Below are 13,923 nucleotides of genomic sequence, written 5' to 3'. Positions count from 1 at the left end.
TGGTGCGGTATGGACTGAAGCTGGCTGGTGATACCAGTTACCAAGTGAAGTTCTGCAGCAGTTTGGCACCACAGCAGCATGCAGCTTTAAGGCCACTCCATCCTCTACTGCTAGTTTCAGCTCCGTGACAATTTTTTATTTTGAGTCAAATCAAGTTGTGTTGATTAAGTAGTCACTGAATGATTTTAGTGGACCAGTTCAGTTGACTGCGTTGTCAACTAAGACCAGTAGAAATGTAAAGCAATTGAAGGGGTTCAACGGTCTAGGAGTTTACCCAATTGGACATTCTAAAGGAAATGTTTTCCAAATCAAGGTGTATTACATGGTCAGGTTTACCACCAACAGGAGGGAAACAAATCCCTCACCAGACATCACTGGCAACAACGTCGTCTATGGGCACAAACCCACCGTCGCTGGACCTGACAGGACTGGAAAAAAGTGCACTTCAATGACGAGTCGCGGTTTTGTCTCACCGGGGTGATGGTGGGATAACCGGGTGATGGTGGGATTTGCGTTTATCGTCGAAGGAATGAGCGTTACACCGAGGCCTGTATTCTGGAGCGGGATCGATTTGGAAACACAAGGACCATGAGAGGCTGAGGCCATCATGAGTTTCATCCAGGTTCTGACATTCATGTGTAAACGGAGAGAAGCTGAGGAATATTACAGTGCTGTGGAGGGCTAATGGGGTTAGGAAAAGCTCAATTGCTAAAGCTTGTCCTCCAAACAGTTTGCATGAAGGGTGTTGTTAAGGGTCCGTCATGATCTGGGGCGGTGTGTCACAGCATCATCGGACTGAGCTTGTTGTCATTGAAGGCAATCTCAACGCTGTGCGTCACAGGGAAGACACCCTCCTCCCTAATGTGGTACCCTTCCTGCAGGCTCATCCTGACATGACCCTCCAGCATGACAATGCCACCAGCCATTTTGCTCGGTCTGTGCGCGATTTCCTGCAAGACAGAAATGTCAGTGTTTTGCCATGGCCAGCGAAGAGCCTGGATCTCAATCCCATTGAGCACGTCTGGGACCAGTTGGATCGGAGGGTGAGGGCTAGGGCCATTCCCCCTAGAAATGTCCGGGAACTTGCAGGTGCCTTCGTGGAAGAGTGGTGTAACATCTCACAGCAAGAACTGGCAAATCTGGTGCAGTCCATTAGGAGGAGATGCACTGCAGTACCTAATGCAGCTGGTTGCCACACCGGATACTGACTGTTGCTTTTGACCCCCCCTTTGTTCAGGGACACATTATTTCATTTCTGTTAGTCACATCTGTGGAACTTGTTCAGTTTATGTCTCAGTTGTTGAATCTTGTTATGTTCATACAAATATTTATACATGTTAAGTTTGCTGAAAATAAATGCAGTTGACAGTGAAATGACATTTCTTTTTTTGCTGAGTTTATTTTTTATTAAGTATACAAAGGCCCATTTACAGGTTAATAGACAAAGGTGATGAGGGCAAAGTATAACTGGTTGTCCACCATCATACACATCTTGGGGTCATTGTGGCCTGGTCTGAAGGCAGATTTGTTTACAGCACAAACAGACTATGTAATGGGTGTAGAAGCAGGCTATAAAGGAGTATTTTGTTTCTGTGTTCATCTCAAGGTTCAGGCCAGCAGTCCCTGACAGCCTTCACAGCCACACTGACATGTCACTTTCTGTTCCAGGTCACTGTCAGGGCTGTGGGAGTAGTTCCAGGTCAACTCAGTCCCCGCCTTCACCACTCTGCAAGAAAATATAGAAAAAGCTAAATCTGCTATTGGTACTGATATATCAACCCATCGCGTAGTTTTATCACAAAATCATTACCCATTAAAAAGGGACTATTCAGGACACTTACTTGCTGGTGAAGAAGGCGATGACGGGGAAGTTTGGATCATGAGAGTCAGTGAAGACGTTCTGAACAAATAGGTTGGGGTCGCAGCTGTGCTGTAGAGACAAGTGGTCAGAGGTTATGAGTGGGTGGGTTAAAGAATGGGAGTCACACCGGCATACACCTACATTTATGAACCTTCCCACGTTCCCCTCCTTCGTGGCATCTAGGTAATACAGGTGCTCCATAGGGTTCTGCTTTGGGCCCAGTTTTTTGGGGCTTGTGCTTGTGGACACAGACAGCTTCACATCCACTTCTTTCATGTGTGCTTGGGAATTCAGCTGAGGCTTCTGTACCCCATTCTCTTGCTCCACACCCTCCTCAACCTCCATGCCTGAAGAAGGAAAAGTGTAACAGGAAAGAAAATAAGTTATACTGCATACTATCTAGGCACCCATAATGCCTCGTTTCTCAATGTTCATCATTGGGAACCATAGCCTGGTTAAACCAGTGGAACAATGATGAGTGCAGCTGTCAGTCTGGTGTAACCAGGCTAATGGAACCATGAAGCCCCCTGAAGCATCCGTTGGCCCAGTTTCCAGTACCTGTGAGAGGTTGAACTGGCAGGGAGTTTCCCACCAACACGGCTTGTATCTGTGGAGAAAGCTCCACCCCGGGCCTCTGGATAACGGGCACATGAAGCCCGTCAGGAGGTGAGGAGGGGGGCGAGGGCTCCAGGGTCTCTGCAGGCGCTCGTCCCTCCCCTGCCGGTGCCAGCCACTCATCTACCACCTCCACCTCGTCGTCGGAGGGAAGGTCCGCCTTCTGGCGCTTGGGTGGGAGGGGCTCGTCGGAGTCCAGTCCTGCCCTGAGAACTACACCTGAAAGGAAGGGAAGTTAATAAAGTTTCAGATCCTTGATTTGGATCCACAGTTGAGCCTTTATTAAAGGGATGGTTCTTATGCAAATACAGTGCCTTGTCAAAGTATTCATCCCCCTTGGTGTTTTTCTTATTTTGTTCCATTACAACCTGTACTTTAAATTGATTTTTATTTGGATTTCATGTAATGGACATACACAAAATAGTCCAAATTGGTGAAGTGAAATGAAAAAAATTGTTTCATAAAATAAAAAAATTCAAAACAGAAAAGTGGTGTGTGCGTATGTATTCACCGCCTTTGCTGTGAAGCCCCTAAATAAGATCTGGTGCAACCAATTACCTTCAGAAGTCACATAATTAGTTAAATAAAGTCCACCTGTGTGCAATCTAAGTGTCACATGATCTGTCACATGATCTCAGTATATATATACCTGTTCTGACAGGCCCCAGAGTCTGCAACACCACTAAGCAAGGGGCACCACCAAGCAAGTAGCACCATGAACACTAAAGAGCTCTCCAAACAGGTCAGGGACAAAGTTGTGGAGAAGTACAGATCAACAACAACAAAAATATCTGAAACTTTGAACAGCCCACGGAGCACCATTAAATCCATTATTAAAAAATTGAAAGAATATGGCACCACATCAAACCTGCCAAGAGAGGGCTGCCCACCAAAACTCACAAACCAGGCAATGAGGGCATTAATCAGAGAGGCAATAAAGAGACCAACGATAACCCTGAAGGAGCTGCAAAGCTGTTAATGGGATTTATCTGTTAATTGAATGATTAGAATATTAATAGAGACATAGAGCCATACCCCAAGAGACTTGCAGCTGTAATTGCTGCAAAAGGTGGCTCTACAAAGTATTGACTTTGGGGGGGTGAATAGTTATGCACGCTCAAGTTCTTGTGTGTTTCACCCCAAAATATATTTAGCATCTTCAGAGTGTTGTGTAAATCAAATGATACAATCCCCCCAAAAATACATTTTAATTCCAGGTTGTAAGGCAACAAAATAGGAAAAATGCCAAGGGGGTGAAATATTTTCGCAAGCCACTATATGTACATTTTCACTGAACAATCATTTTAAGCTTACAGGACCAAACTGTCAGTTTCCCCTACCTGCGTATGTGCACACGAACGTGCCCCTGTCCAGGTCGTCACGGCAACGCACCCCCCATCCTTTGTTTCCGGTGGGGAAGACCTGCAGCCGGACACGCAGACCCCGCTGAACCACACGGTTCTGGCACATACCACGGTCACACCCACACCAAGGACCGCATTCGTACAGCCTAGCAGACACACACAGATACATCTCATGAGTAGTTGGTAATGGCACGCACTCACCAGGCACAATAGATACACAAAGGACATGAACACAACAGGATTGCTGACAAGGACCAGACGCCCAGCCCAACTCACCCTTTGGGCACATGCTCAGACAGCCTCTGGTGGGAGTAGTGTTTGCCGCCTGGGGTCAGACAAGCGCAGGCGCAGCTCTCCGCATCACCACAGCCGTCAGTGCAGTCGCAGCAGGTGGTGAACAGCGGGCCCGAACTGAGGAAACAGCCGTGAGGCCAACGCTCCTTCCTGTAGCGGAAATCCTCCGGCCGCACTCCTTCCTCCTGCAGGCATAACTCCACTGGCGTTGGCTCTGACCCCCGGCTCAGGTCCCTCTCAGCCAGCCCGGGTGGGCGCCACTGCGGTGGCCGCAGACACTCCAACTGCACCAGGGGGTCAAAGGTGAAGTCGTCCACCTGCAGAATGCCGTGACTCTCTGTGGCAACCAGAAAACATAGCACCTCCCCTGGGGTGCAGAGACTCAGCCCACAGGGAGCCTTGTAAACAACACCCCGTGCCGTGACCTCAGAGTCCAACTCTGCACCCTCAGAATTCTCAGAGCCCTCCCCCTTAGAGTCTGGTTCAGTCCCATCACAATCGGTCTCAATCCCAGTAGTGAGAGGTGGGGTGGGAGCACACTGCCGCTGGAAGGAGCAGAGTAGTGGGATCCTGAGAGGGTTGTGGCCCCGGAAGTGGTGTGCGGACGGGGGCAGGTGGGGCACACAGGCCTGGCTGCAGGTATGGAACTGGTAGGGGGGCAGCAGGGGAGTCATGAGGTCCTCTCTGTTGGGGTAGGGGGGCGACAGGGGGATGATGGAGCCATCGTAACGGAGGGGTGAGGGAGGGGATACGGGCTCTGTCTGTTGGGGGGGCAGTGGAGTCTGAGGGTCGTCAATGTCAGGGACTGAAACTGTGAGGATTTCTGTGTGGTGGAGACAGATGTTGGGAAGATGTTAGGCTAGCAGCAAACTGAGATATTGGGATAGCTCACAGACCACGTTTGGATCCAATCAATCCAAACCTCACAGTCAGAGATACTATAATGATATACTGGGTGTGAAGTAGGCTATGTACCTGCACCAATAACCACCTCCACAAAAGACTCATTCCCAGTGGCAGGGGCTGTAGTTGTAGCTGGGGCTGTAGTTGTAGCTGGGCCTGTAGTTGCCGGTGTCACAATCAGCCCGGAATCCAATAAGGTAATCATATTCATCCCCTGGACATATTCTAAAACAAAAACAGAACAATTATTGCATCAATGGCCAGTATGTGTATGTGTGTGTACTGTATATATGGTACCTCTGTCTGTAGCAGTGCAGGTCTTGATGGCATGCTTCAGGTGTGTCAGATATTCATATAGCTCATCAAATGTTTCTTCCACATCCACCTGTACCCAGAATGATTTTGCCCTCGCTGAAATCAGAGCAAAAAATGTCAGGAACAAATCATTTGCATGATGATCTCCAACAACAACTGGGCCCATCTTTCAAACTGGATTAAATGTATGTGAAACTAGAAACAATATAACGGTATAAGTGAAAATTCCTCACCAACTTCTGTTTTCTCTGACCCATCCATTTTCAATATTGATGGATGGTCAGCTGGTTATGATTTCCTCTGATACCTGCTAAGAAAATGTGCAATTGGCTAAGCACATAGTCAATATTATGCCGGATATATAGCCTACCAAAGACCAACCTAGTTAAATATATATTGTTGGTATCCAACGTCGATGGCCTAGCTAGTACTACCAGCTAACGTACACCAGTAAGGATGTTGGAAGTAACAACGTTAGCTAGATCTCTAGCTATCTTTGCTATGCTGCATGCATTGATTTCAGGAAGTTGCTTGCAAAAAGCATTATTATACAAGTGTCGACACCAATTTACAGTTCGTTCAAAACATAAGCTAATGTACCTACTGCCTTATCTATTTAAACCTGATAGTATCGATAAATGTTACTTTGTCTACTTCCATTGATGAAATTCGAATACCCATAATGCACTTCACTATTTTGTTCATATAGAAGACAAATCCAACATATTACCGATCTTCAAATCCACAGTTTCGTAACAAAGGAATGGGAATCAGATGGATTTACCAATTTTACATTCGCTTGAGACAAACGTTTCAATATTTAATGTCTCCTTTTTAAAACTGAATATATATCTATTCTCCATGAGCTTTTTATGAATTGACCCAGTTGAAAAGTGAAACAGTTCAATTTTACTACGAATATGAAACTTTAACTTTAATGTTCGTCATCTTGCAAGTTGAGGGACTTATGTACAGTTGGCGAGAGTTGATTGTCTGACGGTTACAATATGTAAATTGGTAGTTATGTCAAACTCTGGTTATGTAGCGGGCTATTTTCTAGGTCTATTCATTAGAGCAAAACGTTTTGCAACGGAAACGTTTTGCAACGACAACGAATTTCTTATTGGACAAGTTTAGGTAGTCCCTCCCCGTTTTGGTCCGTTTGGTGTCAAGTGAATACAACCCTGTGTAGTTTTGTAACACAGCAATAATGAATTTACGCAAGTTCTATATCGACATTATTATGCGCATTCTGGTGTTCATACGTGCAGCAGAAACTACACCTTCAATAGGGTGAGGATCATTCTACAATTTGACATTTATACGGTAGGACCGCATATGTTTCTTAAACCACTAAACAATGTCAAGGAATTCTGTCCTGTCTATGTCCACGTTTGAACTCTTTATTACAGCTCGCATAACGTTACCTATATAGCCTCCTGGAGCACCAGTAGCCACAGGGTAACCCATCTGAACATAGACTACTATTATTATTTAAATATACATGTTTTTGTGTTTGATTTCTGAAGTAACGACACCAGTCTCTAGCCGAGATGACCCAGGTGCGAAGGTCGGTGGGAGAGGCGCTGTGGGGAATGTGTGCCGCCGACGCCATGTCCATGCCTGCGCACTGGTACTACAACATCGATGACATCAAGAGAGATTTTGGAGGATGGATCACCGGCTTCAACGCACCCAACAACAGACACCCGTCCAGCATCCTCACCCTCTCCAACTCAGGTATGTTAACATCACCCTTTACTGAATTTGAAAAAATGGTTGTTTATTGGTCATGAATTATGACATGAGTGTTTGATATATGCAAGAGCATTCATTCTTCACCTGATGTTCATCAAACTGGCAATAGGTACATTAAAACATTTTGAGTTAGTCCTTAATCTGTTCTCTCTTTCCCTCCGGTCCATAGCGGGGAGCGGTCGCACTGCATGGTCCTCTGGTGGGAACAGACCCCATGTTGTGGGTAGCGTAATCCTCCATAACAAGCTCAAGTTCTGGAAGGCATCGGGTGGATCGGTCCACTATCACCAAGGTGCTCACTACTCACTTAATTTCAGTTCATCTCAGGAATGAATGTAACTAAATGAAAAAAGTAACTGTCTCTGACCTTGGTCTGTATACAGTGCCTTGCGAAAGTATTCGGCCCCCTTGAACTTTGCGACCTTTTGCCACATTTCAGGCTTCAAACATAAAGATATAAAACTGTATTTTTTTGTGAAGAATCAACAACAAGTGGGACACAATCATGAAGTGGAACGACATTTATTGGATATTTCAAACTTTTTTAACAAATCAAAAACTGAAAAATTGGGCGTGCAAAATTATTCAGCCCCCTTAAGTTAATACTTTGTAGCGCCACCTTTTGCTGCGATTACAGCTGTAAGTCGCTTGGGGTATGTCTCTATCAGTTTTGCACATCGAAGAGACTGAAATGTTTTCCCATTCCTCCTTGCAAAACAGCTCGAGCTCAGTGAGGTTGGATAGAGAGCATTTGTGAACAGCAGTTTTCAGTTCTTTCCACAGATTCTCGATTGGATTCAGGTCTGGACTTTGACTTGGCCATTCTAACACCTGGATATGTTTATTTTTGAACCATTCCATTGTAGATTTTGCTTTATGTTTTGGATCATTGTCTTGTTGGAAGACAAATCTCTGTCCCGGTCTCAGGTCTTTTGCAGACTCCATCAGGTTTTCTTCCAGAATGGTCCTGTATTTGTCTCCATCCATCTTCCCATCAATTTTAACCATCTTCCCTGTCCCTGCTGAAGAAAAGCAGGCCCAAACCATGATGCTGCCACCACCATGTTTGACAGTGGGGATGGTGTGTTCAGCTGTGTTGCTTTTACGCCAAACATAACGTTTTGCATTGTTGCCAAAAAGTTCAATTTTGGTTTCATCTGACCAGAGCACCTTCTTCCACATGTTTGGTGTGTCTCCCAGGTGGCTTGTGGCAAACTTTAAACTACACTTTTTATGGATATCTTTAAGAAATGGCTTTCTTCTTGCCACTCTTCCATAAAGGCCAGATTTGTGCAATATACGACTGATTGTTGTCCTATGGACAGAGTCTCCCACCTCAGCTGTAGATCTCTGCAGTTCATCCAGAGTGATCATGGGCCTCTTGGCTGCATCTCTGATCAGTCTTCTCCTTGTATGAGCTGAAAGTTTAGAGGGACGGCCAGGTCTTGGTAGATTTGCAGTGTTCTGATACTCCTTCCATTTCAATATTATCGCTTGCACAGTGCTCCTTGGGATGTTTAAAGCTTGGGAAATCTTTTTGTATCCAAATCCGGCTTTAAACTTCTTCACAACAGTATCTCGGACCTGCCTGGTGTGTTCCTTGTTCTTCATGATGCTCTCTGCGCTTTTAACGGACCTCTGAGACTATCACAGTGCAGGTGCATTTATACGGAGACTTGATTACACACAGGTGGATTGTATTTATCATCATTAGTCATTTAGGTCAACATTGGATCATTCAAAGAACCTCACTGAACTTCTGGAGAGAGTTTGCTGCACTGAAAGTAAAGGGGCTGAATAATTTTGCACGCCCAATTTTTCAGTTTTTGATTTGTTAAAAAAGTTTGAAATATCCAATAAATGTCGTTCCACTTCATGATTGTGTCCCACTTGTTGTTGATTCTTCACAAAAAAATACAGTTTTATATCTTTATGTTTGAAGCCTGAAATGTGGCAAAAGGTCGCAAAGTTCAAGGGGGCCGAATACTTTCGCAAGCCACTGTATATCTTTAAAAGCAGTTCTGTAAGGAAAATATTTATTGACAATACATATGATCAATTATTCAGTTAAGTATACATCCATATCTCTGTGCAGGTCTCCAGGCTGGTGAGAATACCCTGAATGCCATCTGCTCCCTGAGGGTGGCACAGGCCCTGACAGGGGGGAAGTTTGCCAGCGTGGCAGAACCAGCGGCGAGGGGGGCGGTGCTGGCTGATTACGTACACTTCATGACCACGCCAGGAACACATGGAGACACCTACGCAGAGTCCTTCCACAGAGCATTCTTCTCCGACTGGCAAGACACCAGACCCACTTCCTCAAGCAAGGTAATGCACGCGCACATGCATGCGAGGTTACACACCTAACCAGACAGTGTCTCACAGTTTGTCTTTTCCATGTGTTAGTCATGTCTTGTCTATGTGTTCCAGGTGTTACGTTTGTGTGTCTTGTCTATGTGTTCCAGGTGTTACGTTTGTGTGTCTTGTGTATGTGTTCCAGGTGTTACGTTTGTGTGTCTTGTCTGTGTGTTCCAGGTGTTACGTTTGTGTGTCTTGTCTGTGTTCCAGGTGTTACGTTTGTGTGTCTTGTGTATGTGTTCCAGGTGTTACGTTTGTGTGTCTTGTGTATGTGTTCCAGGTGTTACGTTTGTGTGTCTTGTCTGTGTGTTCCAGGTGTTACGTTTGTGTGTCTTGTCTATGTGTTCCAGGTGTTACGTTTGTGTGTCTTGTCTATGTGTTCCAGGTGTTATGTTTGTGTCTTGTCTATGTGTTCCAGGTGTTGGAGTTTGCAGAGCAGCGCTACCAGCAGAAGATGAACGTGTCAGTCCCTGACAGCCAGCTAGACGCTATTGGCTGCCTCCCCATGGCCATCCCCTTTGTGCTTCTCTCTGCCACAGCCAATGAGGACCAAGCTGCAAGTGTTGCACCTTTTTTGAAATATTTGAATAGGAGAATTTCAATTGCATTTCCTTGATCCTTCTCTCCTTGCCTCATCTCAAAACCCATTGGATAAGAAGGTCAGAGGGGAGGGACCGTTGAACTCATCCAATGGGTTTTGAGAAGGAGAAGAGAACACAAGAAATTAAGATTTTCCCAATGAAACTCTCTCTCTCTCCAACTCTTTTACTGTCCTTTCTCTCTTCCTCTCCCAGGTGTCTGCAGCAGTGGAGTTTGTCCGGCTCACCCACCCCCACCCCAAGGTGGAGAAATATGTGACGCTGTACGCCCGAGCCCTCCATGCCACTCTGAATGGGGCGTGTCTGAAGCAGCAAGCGGAGGCCTTCCTCAAGTCACCCGACCTGGACGCATGGGACACTTGCAAGCCCTACATACAGAAAGCAGCCAGGTTTCCAACCTCTTCTGCAGAGGGGCTCAAGGTTCACCAGAGTGCAGTGGAAATGCTTGGCATGGCCTGCTACACCCGAGGTGTCTATCACTCTCTGTCTACCTATCCACAGCAGTGTGATTTAGTTCCATTTATGTGTGTGATGCAAGTGTCCACTGAGTCTAATAGAAGTTTGTGTGTCCTTTTATAGGTGCCCTCAGTAGTATGTTCTACCTAGCACATGAGTTTCACAACGACCCTCATGGAGGGATCCTGGCAAACACCAATTGTGGCGGCAAGTTTTTTTTTTCTTCATGTGGTGCCAATTCATCTGTTTTAAGGTGTGTGTTTTGAGAATTGTCAGTCTAAAGTGTCTGTCTTTTTCAGGAGAGAACTGCAACAGGGGTTCTGCTTTGGGGGCTCTGCTGGGGGCAAGGGCAGGGTACACGGGTGGATCTGTACCCCAGGAGTGGAAGGATGGATTGAGGAACACACAGGAACCAATCCATGAAATACTAAAGATGCTCCGAGACTGCCCCCTATAGGACTTAAAGCCAGCATCAGAGCACTGACACACATACCTTACCTTACCTTTTGGTTGGTGTTCACATGCTGGCCGTTGTATGCACAAAAAGATACCTTACAATGAAAAAGATTACTATGCACAAATAATTACCTTGTGTAAAAGTGCTTATTTTCCCAATTTTACTCTTAAGGCCTTCCAGGTTTACCTTGGTTTACTCCCCAGCTGGAAGCTCAGCTATCTCTCTCGACCATACATCAAGTAACTATTCTCAGCTGTGTCTCCATTAAATATATTTTAGAGATCAGTTGGAGTTTACGCACTAAAGGCGTCCGCATACATAGGTTCGGTTTGCTCCTAGCAGAACTCGGCCAGGCGAAGTGAACGTCTGTGCGCGCATACTCCCTTAATATACCTTCGCTTGAAAAATTAGAAAGAAGTGGAAATATTACTGTTTGTACCTCTTGAGACGCCATAGTCAGTACACTCACTTCCTCAAAATAGTCTCAATTAATTTAAGAGAAATCTGTAAATAATTTTACGTTTTTGGTGAGGAGGTCTTAGTTGCGCAAATTTACATCTAAGATTTTTGGTGCAGTATTTCTTAACATCTGCATGAAAACTAGTCGTCTAGTTGAATGACAACAAGCACTTCATTGCAGATTCCCTATTGTTGACCAATCACCGACGAAGGGGCGTAGACTTAGTCTACGGAACTTTGACAAGCCTCAAGAAAAACATGTGTGATGAACAGCCGGGGGAAAACCCTGCCGAACGTTCTGTAAAACGTTACAGAATTTCATCATAATATATGCGCGATCTTTTTCGAATTTGAATCATACCATAAGCTTTAAACTCATATCGAGTTTGAGTTGAAGAAGAAAAAGTTAACCTAGTTTAAAGTACATTTGATCATATACATTGATTGCAGAAGCAGGTAGACCGTAGCCTGCAACATTTTTACATTCCTTGTTTCCAAGTTATGCAAAGGGAAACATTGTGAATGGATTATGGAGGTTCAATGGTAACTTATTTTATCAGTCTTATTTTCATTTTAATAGAACCTAGTGAAGTTATTTGAAAGGTAATATGCCCTGCCAAATTGTGTTTTAAAGTTGAATAAAAGCTTTTATGCTGGTCGATTATGCGCACATACAATAGTATACACTGTTACAATCTCTTATGTACTGTAATTAAGGTGTGAAAACCTTCATTATCTAACATCTACAGTACATGCTGCTTTTCACATGGATCATGTTTATTATCTATATATTTTTGTATCCTTCAGGCCCAATAAATGGTGTCTCATCACCAAATCTAACCACCTGTCAACAACTGTTATTGTACTGTCTTCTTCATCATTACAGTGCCTTCAGAAAGTATTCACCCCCCCCCCCCCCCCCCCCCCCCCCCAAAAAAAAAATAATAATAATAATAATTGTGTTACATGGATTAAATTGAGAGTTTTTTGTCACTGGCCTATTTTAAATATATATATATATATTTCACCTTTATTTAATTAACCAGGTAGGCTAGTTGAGAACAAGTTCTCATTTACATTTGTGACCTGGCCAAGATAAAGCAAAGCAGTTCGACACATACAACAACACAGAGTTACACATGGAATAAACAAACATACAGTCAATAATACAGTAGAAAAAGTCTATATACAGTGTGTGCAGATGAGGTAAGATAAGGGAGGTACGGCAATAAATAGGCCATAGTGGCGAAGTAATTACAATATACCAATTAAACACTGGAGTGATAGATCTGCAGAAGAAGAATGTGCAAATAGAGATACTGGGGTGCAAAGGAGCAAGATAAATATATACAGTATGGGGATGAGGTAGTTGGATGACCTATTTACATATGGGCTATGTACAGGTGCAGTGATCTGTCAGCTGCTCAGGCAGCTGGTGCTTAAAGCTAGTGAGGGAGATATGAGTCTCCAGCTTCAGTGATTTTTGCAGTTCATTCCAGCCATTGGCAGCAGGGAACTGGAAGGAGGAATTGGCTTTGGGGGTGACCAGTGAGATATACCTGCTGGAGCGCGTGCTACGGGTGAGTGCTGCTATGGTGACCAGTGAGCTGAGATAAGGCGGGGCTTTACCTAGAAAAGACTTGTAGATGACCTGGAGCCAGTTGGTTTGGCGACGAGTATGAAGCGAGGGCCAGCCAACGAGAGCGTACAGGTCGCAGTGGTGGGTAGTATATGGGGCTTTGATGACATAACGGATGGCACTATGGTAAACTGCATCCAATTTGTTGAGTAGAGTGTTGGAGGATATTTTGTAAATGACATCGCCGAAGTCGAGGATCAGTAGGATGGTCAGAGGGTAGGATGGTCAGAGGGTATGTTTGGCAGCATGAGTGAAGGATGCAAAATAGGAAGCCGATTCTAGATTTAATTTTGGATTGGAGATGCTTAATGTGAGTCTGGAAGGAGAGTTTACAGTCTAGCCAGACAACTAGGTATTTGTAGTTGTCCACATATTCTAAGTCAGAACCGTCCAGACTAGTGATGCTGGACGGGCGGGCAGGTGCGGGCAGCCATTGGTTGAAGAGCATGCATTTAGTTTTACTTGCATTTAAGAGCAGTTGGAGGCCACGGAAGGAAAGTTGTATGGCATTGAAGCTCGTCTGGAGCTTAGTTAACACAGTGTCCAAAGAAGGCGTCGTTCCTAACTCAGTTGCCGGAGAGGAACGAAGCCGCTTAGGTATTTCACCATGAGGCCAATGTAGGTAGCCTAATGGTTTGAGCATTGGATCAATAACTGAAAGAAGTTCAGATCGAATCCCTGAGCTAACAAGATAAAAATCTGTTTTTTCTGAACAAGGCAGTTAACTTACTGTTCCTAGGCTGTAACTGTAAATAAGAATTTGTTCATAACTGACATCCCTAGTTAAATAAAGGTAAAAAGTGTTGACTTTAAAACAGTTCCAATGTTTAATGGCTATGATAAGA

At 44.7% G+C, this 13,923-nt stretch overlaps 2 protein-coding genes across 4 annotated transcripts; one reads left to right on the top strand and one right to left on the bottom strand.

The window, feature by feature from the left end:
• Window positions 1-1,379: 1,379 nt before the first annotated feature.
• Window positions 1,380-6,440, bottom strand: LOC110517309 (histone-lysine N-methyltransferase SETDB2). 2 transcript variants are annotated; one of them, XM_036982171.2, is made up of 10 exons: window positions 5,957-6,057; window positions 5,586-5,662; window positions 5,335-5,448; window positions 5,110-5,262; window positions 4,117-4,957; window positions 3,817-3,986; window positions 2,420-2,695; window positions 2,003-2,208; window positions 1,842-1,930; window positions 1,380-1,726 (listed from the first exon to the last, which is right to left on the bottom strand). In XM_036982171.2, the coding sequence occupies exons 2-10, from the start codon at window positions 5,611-5,613 to the stop codon at window positions 1,609-1,611; spliced, it is 1,995 nt and encodes a 664-aa protein (XP_036838066.2). In that variant the 5' UTR covers window positions 5,614-5,662; window positions 5,957-6,057; the 3' UTR covers window positions 1,380-1,608. The 2 variants fall into 2 exon arrangements, with proteins under 2 accessions (XP_036838066.2, XP_036838065.2); XM_036982170.2 differs by having other exon boundaries at window positions 5,586-6,440.
• On the top strand, window positions 6,046-12,279 carry LOC118965219 (uncharacterized). Of its 2 annotated transcripts, none has more exons than XM_036982175.2 (8): window positions 6,046-6,678; window positions 6,882-7,092; window positions 7,280-7,402; window positions 9,206-9,438; window positions 9,887-10,024; window positions 10,263-10,536; window positions 10,647-10,730; window positions 10,823-12,279. In XM_036982175.2, exons 2-8 carry the CDS (start codon window positions 6,906-6,908, stop codon window positions 10,978-10,980), a joined length of 1,197 nt encoding a protein of 398 aa, XP_036838070.1. In that variant the 5' UTR covers window positions 6,046-6,678; window positions 6,882-6,905; the 3' UTR covers window positions 10,981-12,279. The 2 variants fall into 2 exon arrangements, with proteins under 2 accessions (XP_036838070.1, XP_036838071.1); XM_036982176.2 differs by having other exon boundaries at window positions 6,432-6,645.
• The last annotated feature ends 1,644 nt before the right edge of the window (window positions 12,280-13,923 follow it).

This window comes from Oncorhynchus mykiss, chromosome 7 (genome assembly GCF_057628025.1).
Source record: "Oncorhynchus mykiss isolate SJ-2025 chromosome 7, ASM5762802v1, whole genome shotgun sequence".
Classification (NCBI taxonomy): domain Eukaryota; kingdom Metazoa; phylum Chordata; class Actinopteri; order Salmoniformes; family Salmonidae; genus Oncorhynchus; species Oncorhynchus mykiss.
Note: the sequence above shows the minus strand (reverse complement) of the source record. Positions and strands in the feature narration are given on the sequence as shown.

Coding starts and splice junctions, on each gene's coding strand:
- LOC110517309 (XM_036982170.2), bottom strand. CDS start 5,613: ATGGATGGGTCAGAGAAAACAGAAGTTG. Junction 1,931..2,002: donor ACGTGGGAAGGTTCATAAAT/GTAGGTGTATGC, acceptor TTGTCTCTACAG/CACAGCTGCGACCCCAACCT. Junction 1,727..1,841: donor ATCGCCTTCTTCACCAGCAA/GTAAGTGTCCTG, acceptor ATTTTCTTGCAG/AGTGGTGAAGGCGGGGACTG.
- LOC118965219 (XM_036982175.2), top strand. CDS start 6,906: ATGACCCAGGTGCGAAGGTCGGTGGGAGAGGCGCTGTGGGGAATGTGT. Junction 7,093..7,279: donor CCTCACCCTCTCCAACTCAG/GTATGTTAACAT, acceptor TCCGGTCCATAG/CGGGGAGCGGTCGCACTGCA. Junction 10,537..10,646: donor CATGGCCTGCTACACCCGAG/GTGTCTATCACT, acceptor GTCCTTTTATAG/GTGCCCTCAGTAGTATGTTC.